Source organism: Dicentrarchus labrax, unplaced genomic scaffold, assembly GCF_905237075.1.
Source record: "Dicentrarchus labrax unplaced genomic scaffold, dlabrax2021, whole genome shotgun sequence".
NCBI lineage: Eukaryota > Metazoa > Chordata > Actinopteri > Moronidae > Dicentrarchus > Dicentrarchus labrax.
This window is the reverse complement of record NW_026136715.1, coordinates 844,272-869,439: the sequence shown is the minus strand read 5'-3', so window position 1 is coordinate 869,439 and position 25,168 is coordinate 844,272. Positions and strand designations below refer to the sequence as shown.

The 25,168-nt window shown below is 42.1% G+C and overlaps 1 protein-coding gene and 1 long non-coding RNA gene across 3 annotated transcripts in view; one reads left to right on the top strand and one right to left on the bottom strand.

The window, feature by feature from the left end:
- Positions 1-25,168, bottom strand: part of LOC127378104 (membrane-associated guanylate kinase, WW and PDZ domain-containing protein 1-like) — a 54,996-nt gene that overhangs the window by 21,711 nt on the left and 8,117 nt on the right. Inside the window, 15 exon segments of the mRNA XM_051426676.1 lie at positions 1,429-1,710; positions 1,864-2,082; positions 2,218-2,281; positions 4,477-5,113; positions 5,648-5,816; positions 5,974-6,076; positions 6,164-6,333; positions 8,910-9,077; positions 10,470-10,540; positions 11,046-11,250; positions 12,759-12,932; positions 14,891-15,010; positions 17,111-17,227; positions 19,667-19,904; positions 19,990-20,041. Of these exon segments, the coding sequence (XP_051282636.1) occupies positions 1,429-1,710; positions 1,864-2,082; positions 2,218-2,281; positions 4,477-5,113; positions 5,648-5,816; positions 5,974-6,076; positions 6,164-6,333; positions 8,910-9,077; positions 10,470-10,540; positions 11,046-11,250; positions 12,759-12,932; positions 14,891-15,010; positions 17,111-17,227; positions 19,667-19,904; positions 19,990-20,031 (2,779 nt within the window). The 5' untranslated portion in view covers positions 20,032-20,041.
- LOC127377162 (uncharacterized) lies at positions 16,570-17,001 on the top strand. Of its 2 annotated transcripts, none has more exons than XR_007887642.1 (3): positions 16,570-16,648; positions 16,824-16,897; positions 16,935-17,001. It is a non-coding gene; the product is annotated as an uncharacterized LOC127377162 (long non-coding RNA). The 2 variants fall into 2 exon arrangements; XR_007887641.1 differs by having other exon boundaries at positions 16,638-16,699; positions 16,801-16,897.

The window sequence follows — 25,168 nt, the reverse complement described above, 5'->3', positions numbered from 1 at the left end:
GCTTTAATCAACCAGAGACTCGTTACTGCTGTATGTGAACTCATGTACTGACAGAGAGCAGCCAGCACCCCCTACAGGCTGCACCGCTCATTACAGACACATTATCGACAAACATCCTGCTGGCTCTCTCTCGCTCTGTTCTAGTACATTTACTCAAATACTGCTTCTGTACAAATTATTATCTACCCCGTATCTCCAGGTGTGTTGATGTTGAATATTGGGAGCAGCAGTAATATTAATCCAAAAACATCAGATATAATAGTGAAACTGCACTTTCATTATTTTTACTTTAAGTACATTTAGTGTTAATACTTACATACTATTTCAGGTAGGTTGCATATCTTTACTTTATGAGCAGATCCTCTCCATCTGTCCAGTTTAAGGCCTCACATACTCAAGCAAAGTTTCAGTCACCATCAGACTATTACCTCTATAAGAGGCCAAATCTTTTTCTTTAAAGCTCCAGTGTGTAACATTGAGGAGGATCTATTGTCATTACTTGAATATAATATTCATAGGTATGTTTCCATTAGAGTTTAGTGTGAGTCCACCATGTTGAATAGCTATGTTTCTATAGTAGCCCAGAACTGACAAACACTGGATCTAGATAAAGACTTTAGCAATTTTGTGAGTTTTGTAGCCACCGTAGTAGTTGGAGTATCAGTAGTAATTTACTTGTGGTGATCCTCGTGAAATCTTTTATTTGGTGTAAAACATATGTTTCTTGTCTCTCCCCTTTCCTCCTCCTCCTCTTCACAGGTCTTCTCTGATTCGCTACAACAGCAGCACTCTCCCCACCCTCTTCTCCTCCTCCCTCCTCCATCATCAGAGCTCCAAGTCTTCAGAGAGCGACTTGTCCACGTCAACACTCCCCATCTTCTCTCACACTGTTCTCAGGGTGTCAAATACAGACGCGAGTGGTGTTCAATTGATTGCAATTAAACGGAAGCATTTTGCATCAAATGTGTCATAACTTAATGAAACCAAACACACAGACTTTGTCCACACTGGCCCCTTTTCCATCAAATTAATTCTGGTTCTTGAACCGGTTCCATTAAAGATTCTTCTAACCTATCGTTCAATCTGCAGATCCAACCTGCATTTCCACCAGTTTTGAGTGGAACTATTGTAATAACAACCGAGCAGCGTTGCACAACGACCTTTAGAATATGACACACTCACTATGTTTTCCAAGGAAAACACGATATATTTCTTGGTTCCATGATGCAACAGAGATCAATAGCACCAAGATTCCATAGATGATCTATAACTTCAGATGTTTACTCATAATCAACACAATAAACATTTTCCTCAGCATCATATAAACTGTCCTTGAACATCCATTGTAACATTCACATGTTCCCAAACTCATGAACAATATATGACAGGTGGTGCCATCAACCTGTAAACAAACCGAACTGGACTTACCCCCGTTGGTCACTTCCTGAGAGGCGATGACAAATCCAAAGCCTTCTCCTGGCCTCCTCCTCAGCTCCACCTCCACTGTCTTTACTCCTCCTCTTGCGTCTTTGGACACTGCTCCCAGCGCTCCTTCCCCTCTGGTGGGAGGAGGCCCGCCGGCGCTCTCCTCTACTCCCAGCAAATCTCGAGGCTCTAAGGTCAGCATCACAGGAACCGAGTCCAAGAAGCTGGTGCTCTGGATGAGGGCTGAGGCCTGGGGCCCGTTTGGTGCCTGGGCAGGAGGGGCCCCTGGAAAACAAGGAGGAGTCAGACTGGTAGGAGCAGGAGGACAAGGAGGCGACAGGCCTGACAACTGATTGATAAGTAGGACTCAGTCAGTGTAGTAAAGTGAAGTGTTGTTTAAAGCCACCTGCCTTGCTCAAGGGCACACAGTGCAGTTACCTTGGTGGGTTCCTGGGGCTGGTAGGTGTTCCTCCTGGGGACTCTCCGGGGCCAAGCCGGCCTGGTTCAGTGGGGGGACGCCCCCCACCAAGGCACCCGTGGACTGGGAAGGCAAGTCGGCTAAAGTCTGGGGGTGGGAGGAAGAGGGGGAGACCTGGCTGTGTGGGGAGGGGAGGGGCTTGTAGAGGTTGGGGGTGACGGCTGGTGAAGAGACAGGACCTGGGGGGGTGAGACAGGTATTAGTGATATTTGTGGGTTCACAGAAACAGTTCTAAACCTGGACCAGTGTCATCTGTAGCACTACCCATGTTGTTATTGGTTCCATATGAATGGATTTTAGGGGTTCAGAAGTACCTCCTCTGTAGACCAGGAGCACCACCTCTCCCTGTTTGGTGTGTTCTTGCAGGACTCTCTGGACCTGAGGAAAGAGAGGCACCGGTGGTTATTATGTTTACTGGCTTTAAATGGAGACTAACATAGTGGCCCTGTATCCTATTTCAGAAGATCCTGGTGTGAGAGTGAGGAGCTCATGAGCACTGCTCCTTCAGGAAGCAGCTCATGATGAAACATTCACACTTGTGGCAACAACTCAATTCACGGCATCTAAAACAAATTTGCACCTGTTCACGCCCACTTCCACCTTTACACTGACTGTATACACACGTCTCATGGCATCGAAACGATAAAAAAGTTGTCAGAGAGATCCTGGAGTCAGCGGGATGCAGCCAGGAGGAGACTAGGAGTCCCTTCTTCTTGGGATTGTTGGAATTAAAAATGCCTGTTTTTACGGCAGCTTTTCTATTAAAACTGTGATGCATGTTGAGATGTTTTTCAGCATTTTTTTGCGATGAAATTGTGAGAGAAAGTGAACGTTGCAAAAATTTATCTATAAAGCAAGAAATCTCTGTCTGTCTGTCTGTCTGTGTGTGTGTGTGTCTGTGTGTGGCTCAAATATCTCTGCAGATCAGGATCAGACTGACCTGAGAGTTTCAACATGGCTGCTGTGTGGTTTAAGGGTGTGCAACGTCAGCTTTGTTTGGACTATAAAGATACCGTTAATAAATTATTTCATAAATTATTTCCGAATTCCGCTAGCATTGCCAACGACAGCCACCGTAGCCACGTGCGCACCAGAGCCAATCACTGCAGAGCCCAAACATCCTGGAAAGTGAAAGTAAACTGATGTCTCGGTCCGGAGGGCTGACGGTCGCGGTGATTTTTGATTTTTGATCACAAACACTTTCGCCGGTGACAGACGCTGTTTTTCGGGCAGAAATAATGACGAAGAGTTGGTAGGACATGCGGGAGGACAGACAGGAGGACAGACAGGAGGACAGACGCTTCTCCACATACAGCTGTGGTATTTTTTTTCCTCATATAAGTTTCAAAAGACAGTTACAGTTACTACGTTACTGTTGTTTGGTCCTGTAACGTTGCTTTGTGGGACATTTCTCTTTATTAAGTTGAGTGAGAGACCTGTACAGTTATCAGACTGTCTGACCGACACGCCCTCGCTCCGCGCCGTCAGCTTATCCGTTCACACTGTAGGCGGTTAAAAATAATGCGTCCCTTATACTACCTCCAGAGGAGGATCAGGGATGGAGCGACATTTCCCCCCACGCCGCATCTGAGCCTTTCACACAGAGGAGGGTGCGGAGAATTGGCGCTGGATCCCCAAATCTCTCTCTCTCTCTCTCTCTCTCTCTCTCTCTCTCTCTGATGTATGCTGGCCTATATTACAGGAGTAAATAATGTGTCCTAAATGTCCCTGACGTCCCACCTTCAAACACAACCTCATTTGGCCATCCATGAAAAAGCTACTTAACCTCCCACTTTTCTATAGCAATACATACTTCCTACGGGCAGTGCACTAGTACTATTAAAGGCAACTTGTTCCAATGAGAATAAAATCTAAATAAAGTCTGTAGGAGTTTGAAAAGACTCTAACCATGCAAGAATGGCGATACTTTTACTTTTATCTTTTACGATTCTGAATTAATTCACAACTTTCATAAATTGATTTTTAAAAACGTATAGTTAAAATGTTCTCTTTGCTGCTGGAAATGTTGACTTTCAGGCTTCCATAAAACACAGTTGCAGAAAGCAGTGTAGCTACTGGCTAGTTGGTTGCTGCTAACTTTAGCTCTCGTAGTCAGTAGCCTAGCTAAAATGTAGCAGCGAGAAAATCAGCCGCTCTCTTCTTCATTGAAGTTTGGATTCTAAAATCTCTCGGGGAAGAAGGAGCTTGAAAAGATATTCAATATCAATATTACATGCGAGGCTTTCTCAGCGCATTGAATCAACACAGAATTCAAAGGAATTTGTTGAATTTGCATTAATTGTTGACTTCCTGGAAGGACTGGGATGGACTGCAGATGTGGTTGGACCACACATTGTATGCTATTTTCTTCAAAACATGTTGAAGCCTTTAGAGTAACATCATTCAAAACTCTCCTTCCAGAAACAATAAGAACCTCTTTGAAATAGTTGCTGCTGAAACCCCCGTCGTTAAAAAAAATGGCACAGACACTGATTGAAATCCTGGATAGCTAGCTCAGATTCTGGAGGTTTTATGAGACGATCTCGAACCTGACTGGTTGCATAATCTCTTACCTGGGAGAAGCTGAGGCTCTGTACGTCTGCTCCGTTGATCTTTACGATAGCATCCCCCGGCTGCAGAGAGGGGCAGTGCCTTCGATCCCAGACCCGCCTTACCACCGCCAGCTGACCTCCTTGCCCCCCTGCCGTTACGCTGAACCCCAGCCCTCCACTCTCGCTGCGTCCGAGAGCCACCGGTACGAGCTCCCCACCAGGAGTTGACGCAGGAGACCCCACACCAAGGGGAAGCACCAGCCCTGGGTTTCCTCTGGACGCTGGGGAGGGTGATTGGTGATTGGCTGGACAACCGTTAAAGCCGCAAGGTGGGACGTCTCTGGGTGGGGTCAGGGCGAGGGTAGTCTGGGGCATCAGTGGGCGCTGCACAGGAGCACCAGAAGGTGTGGAGGAGGAGGTGGGGTTGTTAGCAGTAGTGGGGCTGGTAGAGTTTTGGAGGAGACCCGTCTCTGGTTGAGAAAGGGGAAGTTTGGACAGAGTGTGGGAGGATGAGGAGGCGATGGGGAGTGTGGAAGAGGAGATGGGGAGTGTTGACGTGGACAAGTCGCTCTCTGAAGATTTGGAGCTCTGATGGTGGAAGAGGGAGGAGGAGGAGAGGGCGGGGAGAGTGCTGCTGTTGTAGGGAATCAGAGAAGACCTGTGAAGAGGGGGAGGAGCACAGGGGAGAGACAAGAAACATATGTTTTACAGCAAAATAAAAGATTTCACAAGGATCACCACAAGTAAATTACTACGGATACTCCTACTACTATTAGTACCCTGGTTGTAGAGATGTCACAATACCAGAAATGTTGTAGCAAGAAAACATGTGGGAACCAGTGCTTCCACCTTTGACAAGTCCAAGTCAAAGAGTCCTAAGAGGTTCCCAAGCAGCTTCCTTGGGAGACGCCATAATATACCATCTTTGATTCAGAATAACTACCACTGATCATCCATCTGCAATAAAATTGTGCTAGTAGGAAGATGTTTTTGTAATACTTCAACTATGGCGCCTGGGGTTCAAATCCGACCTGCGGCCCTTTGCTGCGTGTTATCCCCTGTCTCTGCCCCCCTTTCCTGTCTATCTTCAGCTGTCACTATGCCATAAAGGCAATAAAAGCCCCCCCCAAAAAAGTAATACTTCAACTATCGTTGCTAACACTGCTAATGCTAACACTGGAGTTCCTCTCACCTTCGTGTTCCAGCATTGGACACGCCGCCATCAGAGTCACTGTGATTGGCTGCTGTCCTTTCTGGAAGGGGTGGTGGACCCAGTGGGGCATCAGAGGAAGTGGGTGTCGGTGGGCCGGTCAGCCCGTTTGTCATTGGAGAGGAGTAGGAGGGCGGGGTTTGGCACAGTCCTGGATTCCAGAGTGAAGGAGTTAAAAATTCAACATATATATAAGAAGCATTTTCCTTATTATTTCTGCTGCCTGTGGACTGATTTCTATGTGTTTCTATGTAGGGATGAGGGTCAAAGGATGTGACCTTTATGCTCCCGAGTGCCTTCTCTCTCACCTGGTGTACTGCCATTGGCGTCGAGCGTTCGGCTGTAGGTGAGGTGTGTCAGGCCACGATTCATATTGGGGGGGTTGGGGGGCTCGTTGGAAGTTTGTGGCTGCTGAAAGGATTAAGTAGTCAGATTCAAGGTTAGAGATTTATAAAGGGTCATTGTTCAAGCAAAATAGTCAGAGTAAATAAACCGCACCGTCTCCAGACTCTGTTTTGGACATCCATCGGGGTTATAAAGCATCGGGTATCCTCTCCTCAGCACCACGTCCACGCTCTGACCCATCGGCACTGACTTCAGCATCTCCACCACCTCTTTATGAGAGCGACCCAGCACACAGCTGTCATTGATGTAGACGAGGATGTCCGCTGGAGGACCAGAGCCAGGAGACACAGTCAGTCTACAGGTTATTATAATATTATAATCTGATGTGCAGTTGTTGGGGTCAAAGATTGCGACCCTGTCAGCAGTAATGTGCACTGGACTGTCGGTTGTTAAGATATACGTAGAGGTCCAACCCTCAGCTGCAGTCGAGCATTGATGAAAGAATGAGTTTGCAGACAGAAGTGACCATTATTTTACTTTGCAGTGTGTCTGTGTTCACCGTTAAAGCCCTGATATACTTTAGAAGGGACACGGAAACGAATGCCTTGGTAGCCGAATGGTTATAGTGCATACCCTATAACTGCAGCGTTGCTGTTTGACTCCAGCCAGCAACCTCTCTCTCTCTGGCCTTAATAAAATAATATAAAAAGGGATGTGATCAAGACATCAGGTACTGTATGTATTCCAAACAGAGGGCCTGTAGATGTGTAATATGGCCCCATCCAAAATATTGATAGTCAAATCTTTATTAATTGTCTCTGAAAGACAATGTCACTGTCAAATTATTGGACTTATCTACAGCACAGAACTCTGCCCTGTATCTACAACACTGACCTATATAACAATTTCATCATTAGTTACTATTATATAACTCACATTAACAGTACAGATCTCTGACCTGTATCTAGAGCATTGACCTCTGCACTGTATGTACAGCACTGACCTATGCTCTGTATCTATAGCACTGACCTCTGTCCTGTATCCATCCTGCCCTCAGTAACTATCCAGCTATGATTGTCAAATGGACTCAATCTTCACAAATCTTAATTGTTTCTAAAAGACAATTAGTGTCAAATTATTGGACTTCACTAAAACTTATGAAATAAAGTTAATATTAATATCACTTTTTAGATAGTACAGACCTTTGAGCTGTATCTACAGCACTGACCTATATAACAAAATCATTGTTCTTTCTAATATATGAATTGGATAAACAGTACAGACCTCTGACCTGTACCCACAGCACTTACCTATAACGTCTCTGAAAGACAGTACGACACTAAAAGGCTTTATATGTGAACAACTGCATCTACAAAAATGTCAGCGTTATAACCATCGAAAACATATACGGAAGAAGAAAAATAATAATAAGCAAAATAAAGGCTGAAGATTGGGCCAATCACACAATAAATAAAAGCACAGGAAGGGACCATGGGAGGAGGGTTTCCCTTCATGGATAAACTCACAGAATAGTTGAGGCATTATGGCCGCTGTCATAGTGGCTTTTGCAGCCAGCAGTGATGACGTACTGTGAGTTGAGCTGCTTTCATTGGCTGCTCTTATTTCAAAATGTTTGTAAGCTAGTACGCTAGTGTTTTGCTACAGACCAAAACGCTAGCTAAGTAGCTAGCTAATCTACATTAATCGTTGGCTATCTAGTTACATCTGATAGCTAATGTTAGCAAAGCACATAGTACAGTACAGGAAAGGAGGAAGTTGACCGAGGTTCTGACCGTGGCTTGCTCAACTGTGATTGGAGCACAGAACAAAAGGGTTGGGGCTTAGGAAGGGACAATAATAGTAATAAATAGTAAGTATTAGTAAGTATTAAGTAGTAATATAAGCTCTGTGTGTTTTCCACCATTTTGAGTTTTTATTTTACAGTGTTGGTGAGTTTCTGGGGAACTAGTTTTTTTGTTGTTACTGTTTTCTACTCTTCTGTTGTTTGTCCTCAGATTTTTGTTCTCTGATGTTGATCAGTGCTCAGGAGTTTTCTGCTGCCTGTTGAACTCTGGACTCTCTTTCCCAGGAGATTTCATGACCTGTGTGTGTGTGAGTTACATTCCTGAGTATTTATCCTCAGTGCATGTGAGCAGGTCTGACAGTGTGGGAGAGAAAGGAGGCTGTGTGTGTTGGACAGATTAAACAGAGTGTGTGTGTGTGTGTGTGTGTGTGTGTGTGTGTGTGTGTGTGTGTGTGTGTGTGTGTGTGTGTGTGTGTGGATTAGCTGTAGATCATGAGATTTTGTCTCAGAGAAAAATACAGACCTGAGAACCAAACAGAAACATAATCCTCCAGAGAGAGAGAGCGAGCCTGTGTTTTATAACTGATATCAGTCTGTGTTACTGTGTATAACTGCAGTGGGAGCCACTTGTATAACGTGAACAGACATTTTTACATTACAGGTGGAACTAATAACATCATTATTGCTGCAGTGCAGAGCAGCGTTCTGTTATTACTTGAACTGATCTGATGATTTATAATATTATTTTTTTCATGTGATTGTCAATTTCTTTGTTATATTCATGCTTTTTGACTTGCAGAACTTCCTTTCATCTTTGTTCATATTTTTCTTGTTCTATGTTAATTATTCTTACATACACTAAAGCAAATTCCTCGTTTGTGAAAACTTTATTGGCAAAAAAACCCCAAATCTTATTCTGATTAGTATGGATGCCTATTTCTGGCATTAAAATAATCAAATAAGATGAAAACTTAGCCCTGAGTATAAAAAATGTCATGTTAAGTCAAAATTTAAAACATTAGTTAGATAGAAGTTATGAAATAAAAAGTTGAAATTATGAGATACCATCCAGCTCTTTGTAAACAGTATCAGTACCTGTGTTCAGTGCTGGCGGGCCTCCAGGTGTGACACTGTACACCTGCAGGAACTCCCTGGGTCGACTTCCTCCCACGATGTTAAAGCCGAAACCTCTAGGACCTTTGGAGAGCCGAGTGTGGATGGAGTAACCCTTCAGCTGACTAGGCTGCTCTGTGAACTCTGGGACTGACACACAGGACAGAGACATTTATAGTCAATCACATTAACGAATGGACATCTAATAAGTCCATTATAAAGTGGGGTACCACAGGGATTTGTTCTTGGACCACTCATATTCCCTCTATATCAATGACCTGGCATCCTCCATGTACACAGTACTTTTGCAGACGATACTAATTTATTTCTCTCACATTATAATCTCTCTAAGCAAACTCTGCCCTAGCAAGAATTTCAAAATGGTTCCAATTGAACAAGTTGTCTCTCAATGTAAAAAAATCTAATTTTATCATATTTACATAAAAAATTAAACATATTGTAAATCTAACTTTTGTCTCTTCATTGGAAATGACCCAATAACCAGCTCTCTTCCACACGTTTTCTTGAAGTCCAAATTGATGAAAGTCAAGAAGACTTAAATAGAACTCACATTCAGTTTATCTGCAATGAAATATCCAAATGTATTGGCATCATTGGTTGGTCTGGTCTTGTTCACCAGAAGTGTCTATTAACTCTTTATTACAGCTTCATTTGTCCTTACCTCACAAACTGCAACATCATTTGGGGTGCTACTTGTCCCACTCACTTATGTAAGCTTTATATTTTACAATAAAGGTTTTGCAGAATCGCCACATCTAGCAGCAGAGCTGAACACTCTTTAATCAGCTCAATATTTTAAAAGTATTAAGTATAAATATATATCAAACTTTTTATTTATTTAAATAGATGGGGCAGGTACACCAGATAATACATTTCCCTTAATGCAGCTGGGTGGACTCATTTAAAGTACAGGAGTAAAATTACACACAGTGCAGTACATTGTCTCTGAGTCTATGTGTCAGGACTAGATTGTTAATCAGTGTCAATCAATAATCAATGTTAAAGCAGCATTGTTCAGTTTGAACTACTTTATATACAATGGCAGGATAAAAAGTTCTCTGATCAGATCTGAATTCAATGAGTCTGTTTACTTTAGTGAGTCTGTGCTGCCTCCTGCTGGCTGTCAAAATAAAAGTCCACATACAGTAACAGGAAGTTTCTCTGATCAGAAAAACAACTTCCAACCAGAAAAATCAATATAGGAAACATTGGAAATACTAATAAAAATATAATAACTGTACCAAATTTACAACTTTAGCCTTTAGAGGAGATTATTTGTTTTAATGAAAATAATAGGTTTACTAAAAATACTGATAAATTAATAAATAACAACAAAAATAAAAAACCCTAACCCTAAACCCTAAAATGTGTATAAATAAAAGAAAATAAATAAAAATTGATTAACAATAAATAGAAAATACTGATTGCATCCACTGATGTTGGTTTGAACAGTTAATGCAGCAAACAGCAGCTGTTGCTAAGTTCAGACAGATAATCAATCAATAGATCAAACAGACTTACGTTCTGTACAGGAAGTAGTCTCTTTGTTCTGAGTTCGAGGATCCAGCCAGCTGGTCGTCTTTGAGTTATGACTGAAAGAGAGAGGCCATCATTATCATCATCTGCATGAATTCTGGGTAATGTAGGAACAGTGGAACTCATCAGAACGTGACTGTAAGTAAAATTCAGGGTTTTTTTTCTGCCTGGTTTGGTTGAAACATTCACTTACTAAAGTCGCACATTAAACTAAACTGAGTATCAGATAAAAAGGCATTTTACAGGGACATTTGGCTCCTATTTATGTGGATATTCAAATAAGTGTTGATGGTAAATGTAGTTAATCGCAGCAATTAACTACATATGTGACACATTTTCCCATTAAGGTTAAAATCATTCCCATGCACCAGACTCCATTGAAAAAACATTACATTTTAAGCTTTTAACACCATTAGTATCCACAACTCACCCAAACATATTTTGTCCAACAGTCAGAATCAAAAAGTCCAATTCAGCTGAGACCAAAATAATACTCAATCAATAGAAATCTGATTATCGATGTTTGTAATCAATCAATCAATCATAAGTATCATTACTTACTCAATGTAGTACGGCTCTCCTGAATCACTGAACGCCAGCTCCCAGTTTTCAGGCAGCGGACCTCCTGCTCCTCCTGCTCCTCTTCCTCTTCCTCTCCCTCCTCCTCTTCCTCCTCCTCCGTTCTCTGTTCCCTCCCGACTCCCCACCGCCGACTCCCACGATTGGCTGAGAGGCAGGTTGGTGGGCGGGACTCTGGCTGAACCCCCTGAGAGAGAGACAGAGAGAGTGAGACAGTTATCCTACAGTGATGTAACAGACTGTCTCCAACTAATTATTAATTAATTCTCGTTTCCTCTACCTGCTCTGGTAAATACATTTAATTTGATTTGATGTGATAAAGATCCGTGATCAGACTGCAGGGACTTAATATTGATCAGAATCAATATTGATCAGAATCAATATTGATCAGATATTATAATTATACCCACCTGTTTACCAGAGTGTTGAACAATTCAAACATATATTTTAATTTGAAGTCAATGTAAAGCCTTGGCTTCAACATTAACCAACGGCCTGTAAGTGGTCCCGATTTGTTTTATTGCCATACAGCGAGAAAGTATAAAACATGATATTTCCTGTTGCCAGTAGGTGGTGCTATCACTATATCTGAATATTATCATGCAGACGTGTTCACGGCGGGTGTGAAGCTTCGTTGAGATCGGATCATGTACGCTAAGTCACAACAACTTCCTTTTTCATGGCGAGTCGTCGAAATTGAACAGTCACAAATAGTACGACTTTTAATCGTGAAGGTATTTACATCATACTGACCAAATTTGAAGTTGAGCTGATAAATTCCCTAGGAGAAGTTTGTTCAAATTCAACGCCAAAAATGACCGGTAAATCCAAAATGGCAGACTTCCTATTGGGTTTGGGATATGGCTCCAAGAGGATTTTTGTACATCAGGAGGTGATCAACATGTGCACTGTGGGCTGCTCAGTGTCGAGCTACTTTTTTGCGCACATATGTCCAAGACCCATAAAATACACGACTGACATGTGCGCAAAGTTTCAGGACTTTTCGAATATGATAAGGCCTCCAAAAAGGCATTTGAAATGTCTGAATAATAATAATAATAATTCCTACAGATACAATAGGGCCTTTGCACGGTCAGTATCTCAGATACAGCCAATGAGAGCCAGAGTTTGTGCAGCAGGAGGAGATAGAGAGAGTCTATACTGCAGTCAGTCACCAGGGGGAGATAGAGAGAGATAGAGAGAGAGAGAGTCTATACTGCAGCCCAGGATAAGAGAGAGTCTATACTGCAGTCAGCCACCAGGGGGAGATAGATAGAGAGAGAGAGAGAGTCTATACTGCAGTCAGCCACAAGGGGGAGATAGAAAGAGAGTCTATACTGCAGTCAGCCACCAGGGGGAAATAGAGAGAGTCTATACTGCAGTCAGCCACCAGGGAAATAGATAAGTCTATACTGCAGTCAGCCACCAGGGGGAAATAGAGAGAGTCTATACTGCAGTCAGCCACCAGGGGGAGATAGAAAGAGAGTCTATACTGCAGTCAGCCACCAGGGGGAGCTGTCATGTCGTCCATCGTTGTTTATGTGGAAGCTTTACATACTCACATTGTGGGGACTAGCATTCCTTATGGGGACTAAATCCCTCATAAAGTGAATCATTAAATGTTAGGGTGAAGTCTTGGTTAGGGTTAATGTAAGTCATTAATTATTATAATGTAAAGTGTGTCTGTGTTTGTACCCGACAGTCCGCTGTCCTCCTCACTGTTGTCTCCTTCCTCCACAGCTTTCTCCAGGTTGCTCAGAGATTTGCTCCTCGTCCTGAAGTTCCTCAGCAGGTTTCGGTGTTCCTGGTACGTGATTGGTGGACTCTCCGGACCGATGTGGACCGGGCGGGGTGTCCCATAGTAGTTCCCTGTGATTGGATGGAGAGAAAAGATTTTTAATTTTTTATTTTTTTGCCAAAAATTAACCCGTCAGTCTCACACTGTAAAGTGCTTGGAGAGTAAATTAATCAGAACAGAACAGAAAATAATAAATGACTCATTTTACTAATTTAACAGAAGTTCAGTTTCATCACATTGTTCAGTGCGAACAGAGATATTTATGTGTGAAATCAGTTTCTATTTTAGTCTCATTAATCCCATCAGATTAATACTGCAGAGAGAGAGAGGGACAGAGAGAGAGAGACAGAGAGAGACACAGAGACAGAGAGACAGAGAAAGAGAGAGAGAGAGAGAGAGAGAGAGAGAGAGAGAGAGAGGGAGGGGGGGTTAAACAGAGATGTAGGACAGACTGAGGCAGGTTTCCTTTTTGAAGGATTAGTGACAGAAAATCCTCTTTTCCTCCTGAACACTATTAAAAAAACTGCCTCCATCAGGTTGTGAAAACACAGAACCACATCCTCTGTGGCTTCAAATGAATCCAACAATGCAGTTCCTCTAACGACCACTAGAGGCTCCAACAGTGACTGTCCATAAGTGTGTTGGAGGTTCTGGATATTTCACACAGGCTACAATTCAACTCAATTCAATTTTATTTGTATAGCACCAATTCATAACAGAAGTTATCTCAGGACACTTTTCAAATAGAGCAGGTCTAGACCGAACTCTTTAACATTAATTACAGAGACCCAACAGTACCACCATGAGCAAGACCTTGGCGACAAGGGCAAGGAAACACTGCCTGTTAAAAGGCAGAAACCTTAGACAGATCCTCCGGCTCTAGGTGGGTGGGAGACTGTCTCGACCAGTTGGGTGAAAGAGAGAGAGAGAGAGAGAGACAGACAGACAGACAGACAGAGACAGACAGACAGACAGACAGACAGACAGACAGGTGCACAGCAACAACAGTATTGGCAATGGCAATCTAGCAGGACCATGGCAGGAGGCTCCACCAGGATCCATGAGAACCTGCGAGACGAGAAAGCACAAGAACTCCGGGGAAGAAGTGAAGTTAGTAACATGCATTAAAGGGACATGAATGAGTGCAGAAAGAGAGAGGAAGAGAGGAGCTCAGTGCACCATGGGAAATCCCCGATAGTCTAGGCCTATAGCAGCATAACTAAGGGATGGTTCAGGACTCACCTGATCCAGCCCTAACTATAAGCTTTATCAAAGAGGAATGTCTTAAGCCTACTCTTGAATGTGGTGAGGGTGTCTGCCTCCCGAACCACAACTGGAAGCTGGTTCCACAGGAGAGGAGCTTGGTAACTGAAGGCTCTGGCTCCTGTTCTACTTTTAGAGACTATAGGAACCACAAGTAGCCCAGCATTCAGAGAACGTAGTGTTCTAGAGGGGTAATAGGGTACTATGATCTCTTTAAGATATGAAGGGGCCTGACCATGAAGAGCTTTATAGGTGAGGAGGAGGATTTTAAATTCTATTCTACATTTTACAGGGAGCCAATGCAGAGAAGCTAGTGGATACAATGGATTCAAGGACCGTGGAACCAGGAGGGCGTTGGTCAGTTGTTTCATATCCATTATTTGTGATGACAGGATGTCGTAGATGCTGATTATCTGACCAAAGGTATCGCTGTTTGTTGTCTGCTGGTTGTTGTATTAATGGCAGGACACAAGTGTACAAATAAAGTTGTATTATGTGTGTGTTTGTATGAATAAAGTTGTGTTATGTGTGTGTTTGTATGAATAAAGTTGTATTATGTGTGTGTTTGTATGAATAAAGTTGTGTTATGTGTGTGTTGTATGAATAAAGTTGTGTTATGTGTGTGTTTGTATGAATAAAGTTGTATTATGTGTGTGTTTGTATGAATAAAGTTGTGTTATGTGTGTGTTTGTATGAATAAAGTTGTATTATGTGTGTGTTTGTATGAATAAAGTTGTGTTGTTGAGGGTGTGTTTGGTTTTCGTACCTTTGAACTTGCCGCTCTCCAGCAGAGCTCCGGACTCCTCCAGAGAGAAAAACTCCTCGATGGACACAAAGTTGTAGTCCACGCCTGAAATCTCGCCATCCCGAGGCTGCCGGGTCGTACCTGCGGAGCACAGTGATGTCATCACAGAGGGACGGATCTGTAGTCCGGTCACAGAATGAATTACTGAATACAACATGGAGAGTGTTAAATATCCCACTGTGTGTGTGTTTGTGTGTTCCTCTATTAATAACCTTCTCTCGCACACACTCAAACACACACTCACACACGTTTAGTTCACGTCCTGTAATCATTAACAGAGTTCATCAACTCTCAGAAGCCTGCTGCTCTGATCTTGTTTGCAGGTGACGTCATGTCGCTGCGTTCCAGTGGAAAACTCCAGATGGAGGACAGGAAGTGATTTTCTACGTTGGACCACAAACTCTGAATGCTGAAATTAATCAAACCGAGAAACCACGAAGAGCTTTTATTGAAAAGTTGTTCATAAGGAGAAATTCTGTGTTCTGTGAGTTAAAATCAGTGTTTTTATCAATGGAGTCTGGTGGCTTTGGAGAGAGACTTTCCTTCATCTCATCCGTTTAAAGAGTTCGGTCTAGACCTGCTCTATTTAAAGTCAAAATATTTTTTTTTTTTTTTTGGGTTTTTAAAAAAAAATTTAATTGAATTTAATTGAATTGAATCCGTTCTGCTTTTCACTTCCTGTCATCCAGCGGAATTTCATTAGGCATGTGACTGCAATCAATGAATCAATCAATCAATCAATCTGAACTTCAGCTCTAACATTCATTTAAAGGATCAAACGGGTGTTTTATTCATTTCACTACAAACATCACAGTGTGTGTGTACATCCATCTTTGTGAGGACTAGAGTTTGTGTTTATTAATCTACCTTTTTCTACGAGACCACAGAAGAAGAAAACAGGGGGGTTTATCTCCACTTCCTGTTACTTTCTGCTGTTTCCAAGGTTCATTATTAGAAGGTAGGTCAGCTCAGTTTATGGGAATTATTAAGGTTCAAATCCCCTCTGCTCCACACTGTCACACCAAACTCCATTCAAAAAACGGCTGTTTTAAGGAAGTAAAACCTTTATTTCCACCATCAGTGAGACTCTGATTCTCTTCAATCTACAGACACAATCTGCTCACATTGACTCAGTAACATCATTAACTAACCTGTGAGGAAGAGTTGGACACAGACACACTCACTGACTGTCTGTCATTAACTAACCTGTGAGGAAGAGTTGGACACAGACACACTCACTGACTGTCTGTCATTAACTAACCTGTGAGGAAGAGTTGGACACAGACACACTCACTGACTGTCTGTCATTAACTAACCTGTGAGGAAGAGTTGGACACAGACACACTCACTGACTGTCCCTCTTCATCCTCTCTGTGGATTAAAGCCACAGATCTTTTCTTTTACTGTCCTTTATTGATTAGGAAAGGGGGTGTGGTCATTCTAAAAACAAGTAAGTAGCGTACGGCTGCTCTCATGTCCAATGATTAAAAGTTCTGCTAAATGTGACCAGAGACAGAGAGCAGGAAACACAAAAAGGACTAGAGACGCAGTCCTGAGGCCGCCATGCTGCATGGGAATGTATTATGTCAACGAGGGTCCTCACAATGACAGAAGTACAAGGACATGTACAGGTGGGTGTGTACAGGTGAGAGTGTACTGGTGAGTGTTTACAGGTGATACAGGTGAGAGTGTACAGGTGAGAGTGTACAGGTGATACAGGTGAGAGTGCACAGGTGAGAGTGTACAGGTGATACAGGTGAGAGTGTACAGGTGAGAGTGATACAGGTGAGTACAGGTGAGGAGTGTACAGGTGATACAGGAGTGTACAGGTGAGTGTACAGGTGATACAGGTGAGTGTACAGGTGATACAGGTGAGAGTGTACAGGTGATACAGGTGAGAGTGTACAGGTGAGAGTGTACAGGTGATACAGGTGAGAGTGTACAGGTGAGAGTGTACAGGTGATACAGGTGAGAGTGCACAGGTGAGAGTGTACAGGTGATACAGGTGAGAGTGTACAGGTGAGAGTGTACAGGTGATACAGGTGAGAGTGTACAGGTGAGAGTGTACAGGTGATACAGGTGAGAGTGTACAGGTGAGAAGTGATACAGGTGAGTACAGGTGAGAGTGTACAGGTGATACAGGTGAGAGTGTACAGGTGAGAGTGTAAAGGTGTGTCTTACAGGGTACAGCTCGCAGGTACAGGTTCTCTCTGATGAGCTGCTGCAGCTGACTGTCCATGGAGCCCGGAGTGAAACACTTACTGAGGTACAACCTGAGGTCCTTACAGAGGGACGAACCTGACACACAGACAGACAGACAGACAGACAAAGGATATGAGCTCACAGTAATCAGACACTATATTTAGTTTTTAGTTTTAGTGAACTAAGGTTCAAAGATGGCGCCCCTTTCATTCTAATGACTCATCATGGGATTACCAGTGGTCATCCCCCTCTTTTTATTTATGACTGCAGCTCTCTTTCCACAGATAAAAATGACACTCTACACTACGCTTGTTGTTCTACAAAAGATGGGTTGATAATTAAGTGCCTTTTTGATTGTAAATCAGGGTTAGATATCCCTGAAATGTGTTTACATCTCTTTTAGTCTGACAGCTCCACCTCCCTTTGGAACTCACACATGGCACGCTGTAATCCTTTGTTTTAAAGAAGTAATTTATGAGAGGCCCATGTAAGAGCCCTGACATTCCAATACTGATAGCAGAAACGGCTCTGGCAGTGATATAGATTTAGTTCTAATTTAATACTATTGTAAAATTTCATCTCCTCCTAATTAACAGATTGCCATCCAGCATGAGAAGGTCGCAAATGTAATGTTTGTCTGATGTTCCTGTCTTCAGATTGGACTGAGTTACAAAACCATGTGTAAAATGTCTGAATGTTTGATGGAGCCACAGCGCCACCTTTTGGTAAGGTTCTGGTATAGCGTAAGGTATCTTCAAAACAGACTTTGTTTTATAATTGTGTAGTATTCCAAATAGTAAATGCCTGACACATAATTTTTATAACAAGGGTTAAGCTATTAACACTATACGAAATATGTACAATCCATCAGTGCTGCTTTATATGCATGTTTAATGAGTATGATTTAATGATTTTAATCAGTTCTACTTTTCCTTTACATCAAGTGATTTTGGTTATGTTATGTTAAAACATGTGAACTATGTATTAAGTCATGGTGGGTTCTGTGAACGGTGAATCATGATCTCGAAACTTTAAAACACGATAGGAATAAATTATAAAGTTACGTGAATTCAAAACAGGAAATCACCAGAGGAAGTGACGTGCGCGGTCAGCTCCTCTCGTCCAGTTCCGCCTCCAGAATAATAGATATAAGGGATAGACTCCGGTCACTCCTTCTCTTCTGATCTCTTCTAAACTTCGTTCTCTGCCTTTCTTCTTTCTAAGATCCATTTGTTATTTACTCTCGTTCTTACTTTTAATTTCAGTACTTTACTTTGTTTTGCGACATGTGTTGAATTTTTCTTCAAGTTATAAGTTGCGGTGCTGAAGTACTTTTCAAGTACTTTTATTTTGAAAGCTAAAGACACAAACAAATTTCTTCTTTTATATTTTTGTAGTCTTTTATATATATATATATATATATATATATACCGTCAAGTATTGTCGCCTTATTCACAGAAAGTGAATTTAGTTTTAATTTTAGTGACAACGGAGAATTTAGTTTTAATTTTAGTGACGACAGAGAATTCACCAGGCCAGCGTTTCATCCTCCAGTAATTTTCAAACAAGAAGCTGAATTAGTTTACAATCAAAGCTGAAGACCAACCACTCTAAGACATTTATCACCAGCCAGAAGGACGTCGCAGTAGTTGACTGCTCAAGAAGACGTACAAACGTTTTCAGCCGAACAAAGACATTATTATCCAGTGACTCTCTGCCTCCAACGCACTCAAGCGTAAAACTATGCGCTGGGCCTTTGAATTTAAGGGCCACTGGAACCAGGGACGAGACGCAACTTCCTTCGGCCTGTTGGACCAGTGATGCAAAGCTGCAGTTGAGGTAGGAGGAAAGCCAAGGGCCTGGAATCCTTCCAAGTTCCATCTACAAACAAAGTGGGCTGACTCTCTGGTACAGGACCGGATTCACACACATGAAAAAGAGCTGGTGTCTGTCTGTAAGCTTTGATTCCCATCTTTTAAGTTTAAGAGAATTTTGGATTAGGGCCTCGTAGTTCTAAAATTTACTCTCGTAATATTTTAAACTTACTGCCGCATCGCAAAATCCACCATCGCTCCTGAATCACCTAATAGTAATAATTCATATATTGTCCACATATTCTGTTACTTGTTGTCATTTGTTTGTTTATCATTTCATGCTATTTACTCTGCATTAGTTTAGTTAATAAACATATATAACCGTATGTCCTTGTTAGTGCAGGTTTGATTTGATGCGGGGAAATCGATGAATCGTGTAAAAGAAATCACTACTTCAGAATATGAGATTGAATATAGAATATGAGATTGAATATATATTTCGAAATTGAATATATATTTTGAAATTGAATAAATTGATTTGAAATTGATTTGATTAGATCTGTGGAATAATTTCCTCCGGATTATTCCAGTAGCTAAACAACAGAGGTGGTGCCCCATTTACGAGTGTATTATTAATCTTCAGTGATTAATTACCTTTATTATTAAGTAGTGTAACCCCTACAAGAATAAATCTTGTACAGTGTAAATATCTGACACGGACCTGGTGAGACAGTCTTGATTCTGATTGGATGAGGACAAGAGTTGAGGACTCCTCTGACATCACCGAGGGTCATCCCTAACACGGGCGTCCCCCCGATCTCTAAGATGATGTCGCCCACAGTGGCCCCGCCCCCGTGGGCTGCCGTGACGAATGGGAACTCGCCGTAGTCGGCCCCGCCCCCGATGGCCAGACCCAGCTCTCCGGAGCCGCCGCCCAGCGGGACGAAGCTCTCCTGGACCTGGAAGACAAATAAACATGGAGGATGGGCGGAGACGCTGCAGAGACAGTTCAGGTGTTCATTATAACGTCGTTTTCGCCGTTACCTTGGAGCGCCAGTGCAGCTTCTTCACCGTCGCTTTAGACATGGCGGCCGAGCTGCAGACAGGAAGAAACAAACAACGTCACTGAGCATGCTCAATAAATATAAACCTGTTCACACTTCACACCTCCTCGCTAACTGGCTAGGAAGCATTTTAAGCCCTTGGCTTCTCACAAAGAGACTTCTTTACCTGTTTCCTTACTAGGACGATTTCACTGCCAAACCAGGAATCATCTTTTTTTTTTTTCTGCGGCTCCTTTAGTAGGAGACAACTTAGGAAGCTTCCTCACTACCTAACCAGGAAGTTTGTTTACATCCACGCTAACTAGCTAGCGAAGAGGTAAACAAGAATTTTTAACTCCTTAATTTACTTTTTACGTCCTCACTACTTAAGTAGAAACCTTTGTTAACTTTTTATTACCTAACCAGAAAATGTCTTTACCTCTTTGTTTGCTTAGGAAGTTTGTTTACCTCTCTTGTTGCTAACTAGCTAGCTAGTATCTTTTTCTTCCTCCCTCTGAAGCTTCTCAACCAAACAGCAGACATTCACCAACAGACGGGTTTTCATTGTCTGTGCTTTTAATTGGTCTCCTAGCAACAGTGAAAGTGCCAAAATGTTTAATCAGCAGAGAACAGTTTCCTGTTTGGGATCAACTCATCAACTGCTTCAGTCTCACAGAACGGCAGATGGTGGCGGACAGCGGGGAGCCACACACACACACACTGTACACACACTGTACACACACACAAACACACAAACACATGCATTCAGCCACTGACACCATTTCATTATACACACACACACACACACTGTATTAAATATGGATGAGCATATGTGAAGGTGGCAGTCAGAGAGGAAACAAACAACAACGTCCCCGAGCAGCGTTTCAAACAATCCCACTCCTACAAATTACAAATAAAAACACCACAAAGGAAACAAGCTTTCTAGGAAACGGCGGCGTAACGTGGCTTCCTGAAAGAAAGAGTGGAGGTAAAGACACTTCCTGGTTTGGCAGTGAGGAGGTAAAGGTGCAAGGAGGTGCAGAGGCTTTCTGGTAAAAGTATTAATGTGGTGAAGAGGTATTAAAGGAGGTGGAGGTAAAGAAGCTTCCTTTTAAAAAAGTAATGGTAAATGGACTCGTACCTATATATTTTCCTTTCTAGTCTTCCGACCACTCAAAGCGCTTTTATACTACAGACACGTTCACTCAGTGATGGTAAAGCCCACCCAACAGAAACTAATGCATTCATACACATTCACTCAGTGATGCACGGCATCAGGAGCGAGTCGGGGTCCAGCATCCTGCTCAAGGACACTTTTACACGTGGGGATCGAACTAACAACCTTCTGATTAGGGGGCGACCCGCTCTGCCTCTGAGCCACAGCCGCCCTGTGTAGAGAAGAGACTCGTGTTTGGAGGCAAAGAGGAAAGAGGGTGATAGAAGCTTAAAGTCTCCAAATCGCTTACAGCAGCCAATAGCAGCTAGCGATGTGAGCTAACGTCAGCGTCTACCTTCCAGTGAACACAGCTGGACCCGGGATCGAACACAATCTCAGAGACCGACGGGTACTGAGGTGGTTTCCTTGCCAGGTTTGGCTCCTGGCATCCCGAAGCTGAGTCAGTTAGCTTAGCTGCACAGCTGACTGAGCTAACAGCAGTTAGTGGTTGGCTACTTATCAGTCTTTGTAAAGGATGTGGTGAGGAGGTTAGGAAGCTTCCTACGCAGGATGTGATATTGTTGTTTCCTAAGAAGAAAGCAAGTACAAACAGAGCTTCCTAGTTTGGCTGTGAAGGAGAGAGGAAGCGGAAGAGTTTGGTAGTGAGAAGATAAATCAGGAAGTGAGGAGGTAGAGAGGCCTCCTAGCTGAATATCAAGTTCAGTTGTATGACAGAGATGCTTCCTAGCTGTAGGAAAAATGAAGTTTCCTAGTAAGTAAGTAAGCAAAGACTCCTTATGTTAGGAGGTAAGGAAGCTTCCTTTCTACAAAGTGAGCAGAAGAGACTCGTGTTAGTAAGGAATCAAAAAGGAAACGGTTCTTTCAGGAGAGGGAGAGACGTTTCCTAGGTAACGAGAAGATAAAGAAGCTTGAAGTAAGTAGAGAGGATACCTCTTCGCCAACTAGGGAAAAGAAGTGTCCTAGGGAGGAAGCAAGGAAGTAAAGTAGCGTCCTTTCATGAAGGAGACGAGGAGTCATGATGATCTGCAGGAAGTGCAGTGATACTCGTCACAGTGAGAGCTCCTATTAACACATCATTAACACATGCTCGCTCGCCCTGTCTCTCTCTCTGCCACTAACTGTCTGTCAGTGTGTGTGTGTGTGTGTGTGTATGTGTGGTACCTCTAAAGATGGGTCGGTGTGTGTTCAGCTGCCATATTATCCTCAGTTATATCCTTTCTCTCTTCTTTCTGTTGGTATGTCTCTCGCCCTTCGTTTCCCTCTCACTCGCCCTCTCACTCTCTCTCTCTGATAAGAGTGGTCAGAGTACAAACTGTGATGTAAGTGTGTGTTCAGGGAGTGGACTTCATTTCTCTTTATGTGTAAAGGAATGTGTGTGTGTGTGTGTGGGGGTGTGTGTGTGTGTAAGAGTGTGTGTGTGTGTGTGTGTGTGTGTGTGTGTGTGTGTGTGTGTGTGTGTGTGAGAGAGAGAGAGAGAGAGAGAGAGAGAGAGAGAGAGAGAGAGAGTGTCAACAATAATGTGACCTTGAGTGTTTTTTATTTGTTGAAACAAACAGAAACCAGTACGTCCGGCTGTGATTGGCTCTCACACCTGTCAATCAATCTACCCACTAACCAGCTCAGTCTGACAGAAGAAGCTCAGTGAGTCAGTTGAAAGCTGAGCGGGACTTTATTCACTGTAGGTGGAATATTTTCATCCATTCACAGACGTGGATTAGAGTGAGGGGGTGAGGGAGCAAGGAGGAAAAGCATGTATTGACAGTGCTCTTGCTGTGTGTCTGCAGTCCTTATAAAAGAAGATATATATATATAGGATATATATATTAGATATATAATATCTATATAATATCTAATATCTATATATTATATAGTTATTATATAATATATATAATATATACAATAAATGTTTTGTCATTAACAATAATGACAAAACATTTATTGTCGGTGTACTCTATCGCCCACCAGACTCTGCTCTTGACACAGACAAACTGAATAAGCTAAAAAAAGATTGTATACTCCTTGGTGACCATAACATTGATATTTCCAAGGACGATGGGGCAAAACATGACTTTATGAACACATTGCACTCCTCCTCTTTCTTCCCCACCATTAATAGATTTACTAGAGTTACACAGACATCCAAAACAATTATTGACAATATCATTACTAATATTCAAAATACCAAACTGGAGACGGGAGTCGTGCAGTCTGACATCACAGACCATTTTCCCATTGCAATATTTTTTGGCTCGGGCAAATCGTTCTCTCCTCCACTCTCTAAAATTAAATCTAAAATCCTTAACGAGAGAACCTTACAGCATCTAATTGTGAACTTACAGGCCAAGTCGTGGGACTGTCTATTACAGTGGGACTCCTGATGCTGCATAAGACAGTCTGGTAAAGATCATTCTAGACTCCATCAAGGACACAATCCCTGAGAAGACTGTCAGATGCAGTACTACCCTCCAGAACCCTTGGATTACAAAGGGAATTTTAAAGTCTATTAAATATAAAAGTAGGCTTTACAAATCCTACATGAAAAATCCTTCTAGCTTAAATAAAGAGAAATATATTTCCTATAAAAATAAACACAGATCATAAGAAAGAGCAAAAGAAGTCATTACACAGAACTCTTACAAGCTTCACAGGGGGACTGCAGGAGGTCTTGGAATGTGTTAAATGAAGTCCTCAACAGGAGACATAAACCTACTGCTCTACCTGACCTTGGTGATGCCAAAGCTGATCTTGCACAGAGTTTTAATAATCATTTTGCCTCAATAGGTGTAAATCTGTCTAAGAAGATAAGTCAACCCCAGGGTGTCACCTTCAAGCATTTTCTTTCTGGTAGCTACATTTATTCATTTTTCATGATACCAAAAGACGGTACTGAACTCCTCAAGATCATTTTGGACTTGAAGAGCTCGTACACCGCTGGTTTAGATGGAATATGTAGTAAGATCATAAAGGCCATTGCAAACGTCATTGTAGAGCCACTGGCTCATTACATCAACCTTTCTTTACTTACTGGCACTGTACCTAAAATGACAAAAATTGCTAAGATAATTCCAATTTTTAAATTGGGCGACAGAAATGACATGAGCAATTACCGGCCCATATCAATTCTACCCACTTTCTCTAAAGTAATGGAGAAAGTAGTATACAATAGACTAAGTGGCTATCTTGATAAACTAGATATTCTTGTTCCATCTCAATACAGTTTTAGAAAAAAGAGCACAACCTGTATGGCAATACTTGACCTAATAGAACAAATTAATGACTGCATTGAAGAGGGAAAATGTGGTGTTGGTATTTTCTTGGACCTATCAAAAGCCTTTGATAACACTGACTTTGATATTTTATTGCACAAATTGCATCACTATGGTATCAGAGGTCTAGCACTTGAATGGTTCAGAAGTTATTTATACGAGAGGGAACAGTATGTCCATGTCAGTGATCTTAACTCTACTTGTAAGCCCATAATCTTTGGGGTCCCCCAGGGTTCCATTTAAGGGCCACTCTTATTCATTCTATATATAAATGATTATTTTTGCTGACGACACAAATTTGTTCACATCACACAGGAACCCACTTATCCTACAAGATATAGTAAACTCAGAGTTAACTAAAGTGGACTCCTGGTTTAAATGTAATAAACTGTTATTAAATGTCAGCAAAACAAATTTCATTTTATTCAAATTTAAATTTAAATTTAAAAGCACTGATCACTGCCTGATTAAAATTAATGGGCAGGAGATAAAAAGAGTGCATTCCACAAAATTCCTGGGGATTCTCATTGACGATTCGCTCAACTTTAAATGTCATATCGACCATCTTGTAAACAAACTGTCTAAGTATGTTGGCTTGTTCTATAACATCAGACATTTCCTTCCTCTGTCTGCCCTTCTCACGTTGTACAAAACAAAATGTGATATGGTGCAACACCTTCACCAGGCATCTTGAAAAACTTGTATCCTTGCAAAAGAAAGTCATACGGGCTCTGTCC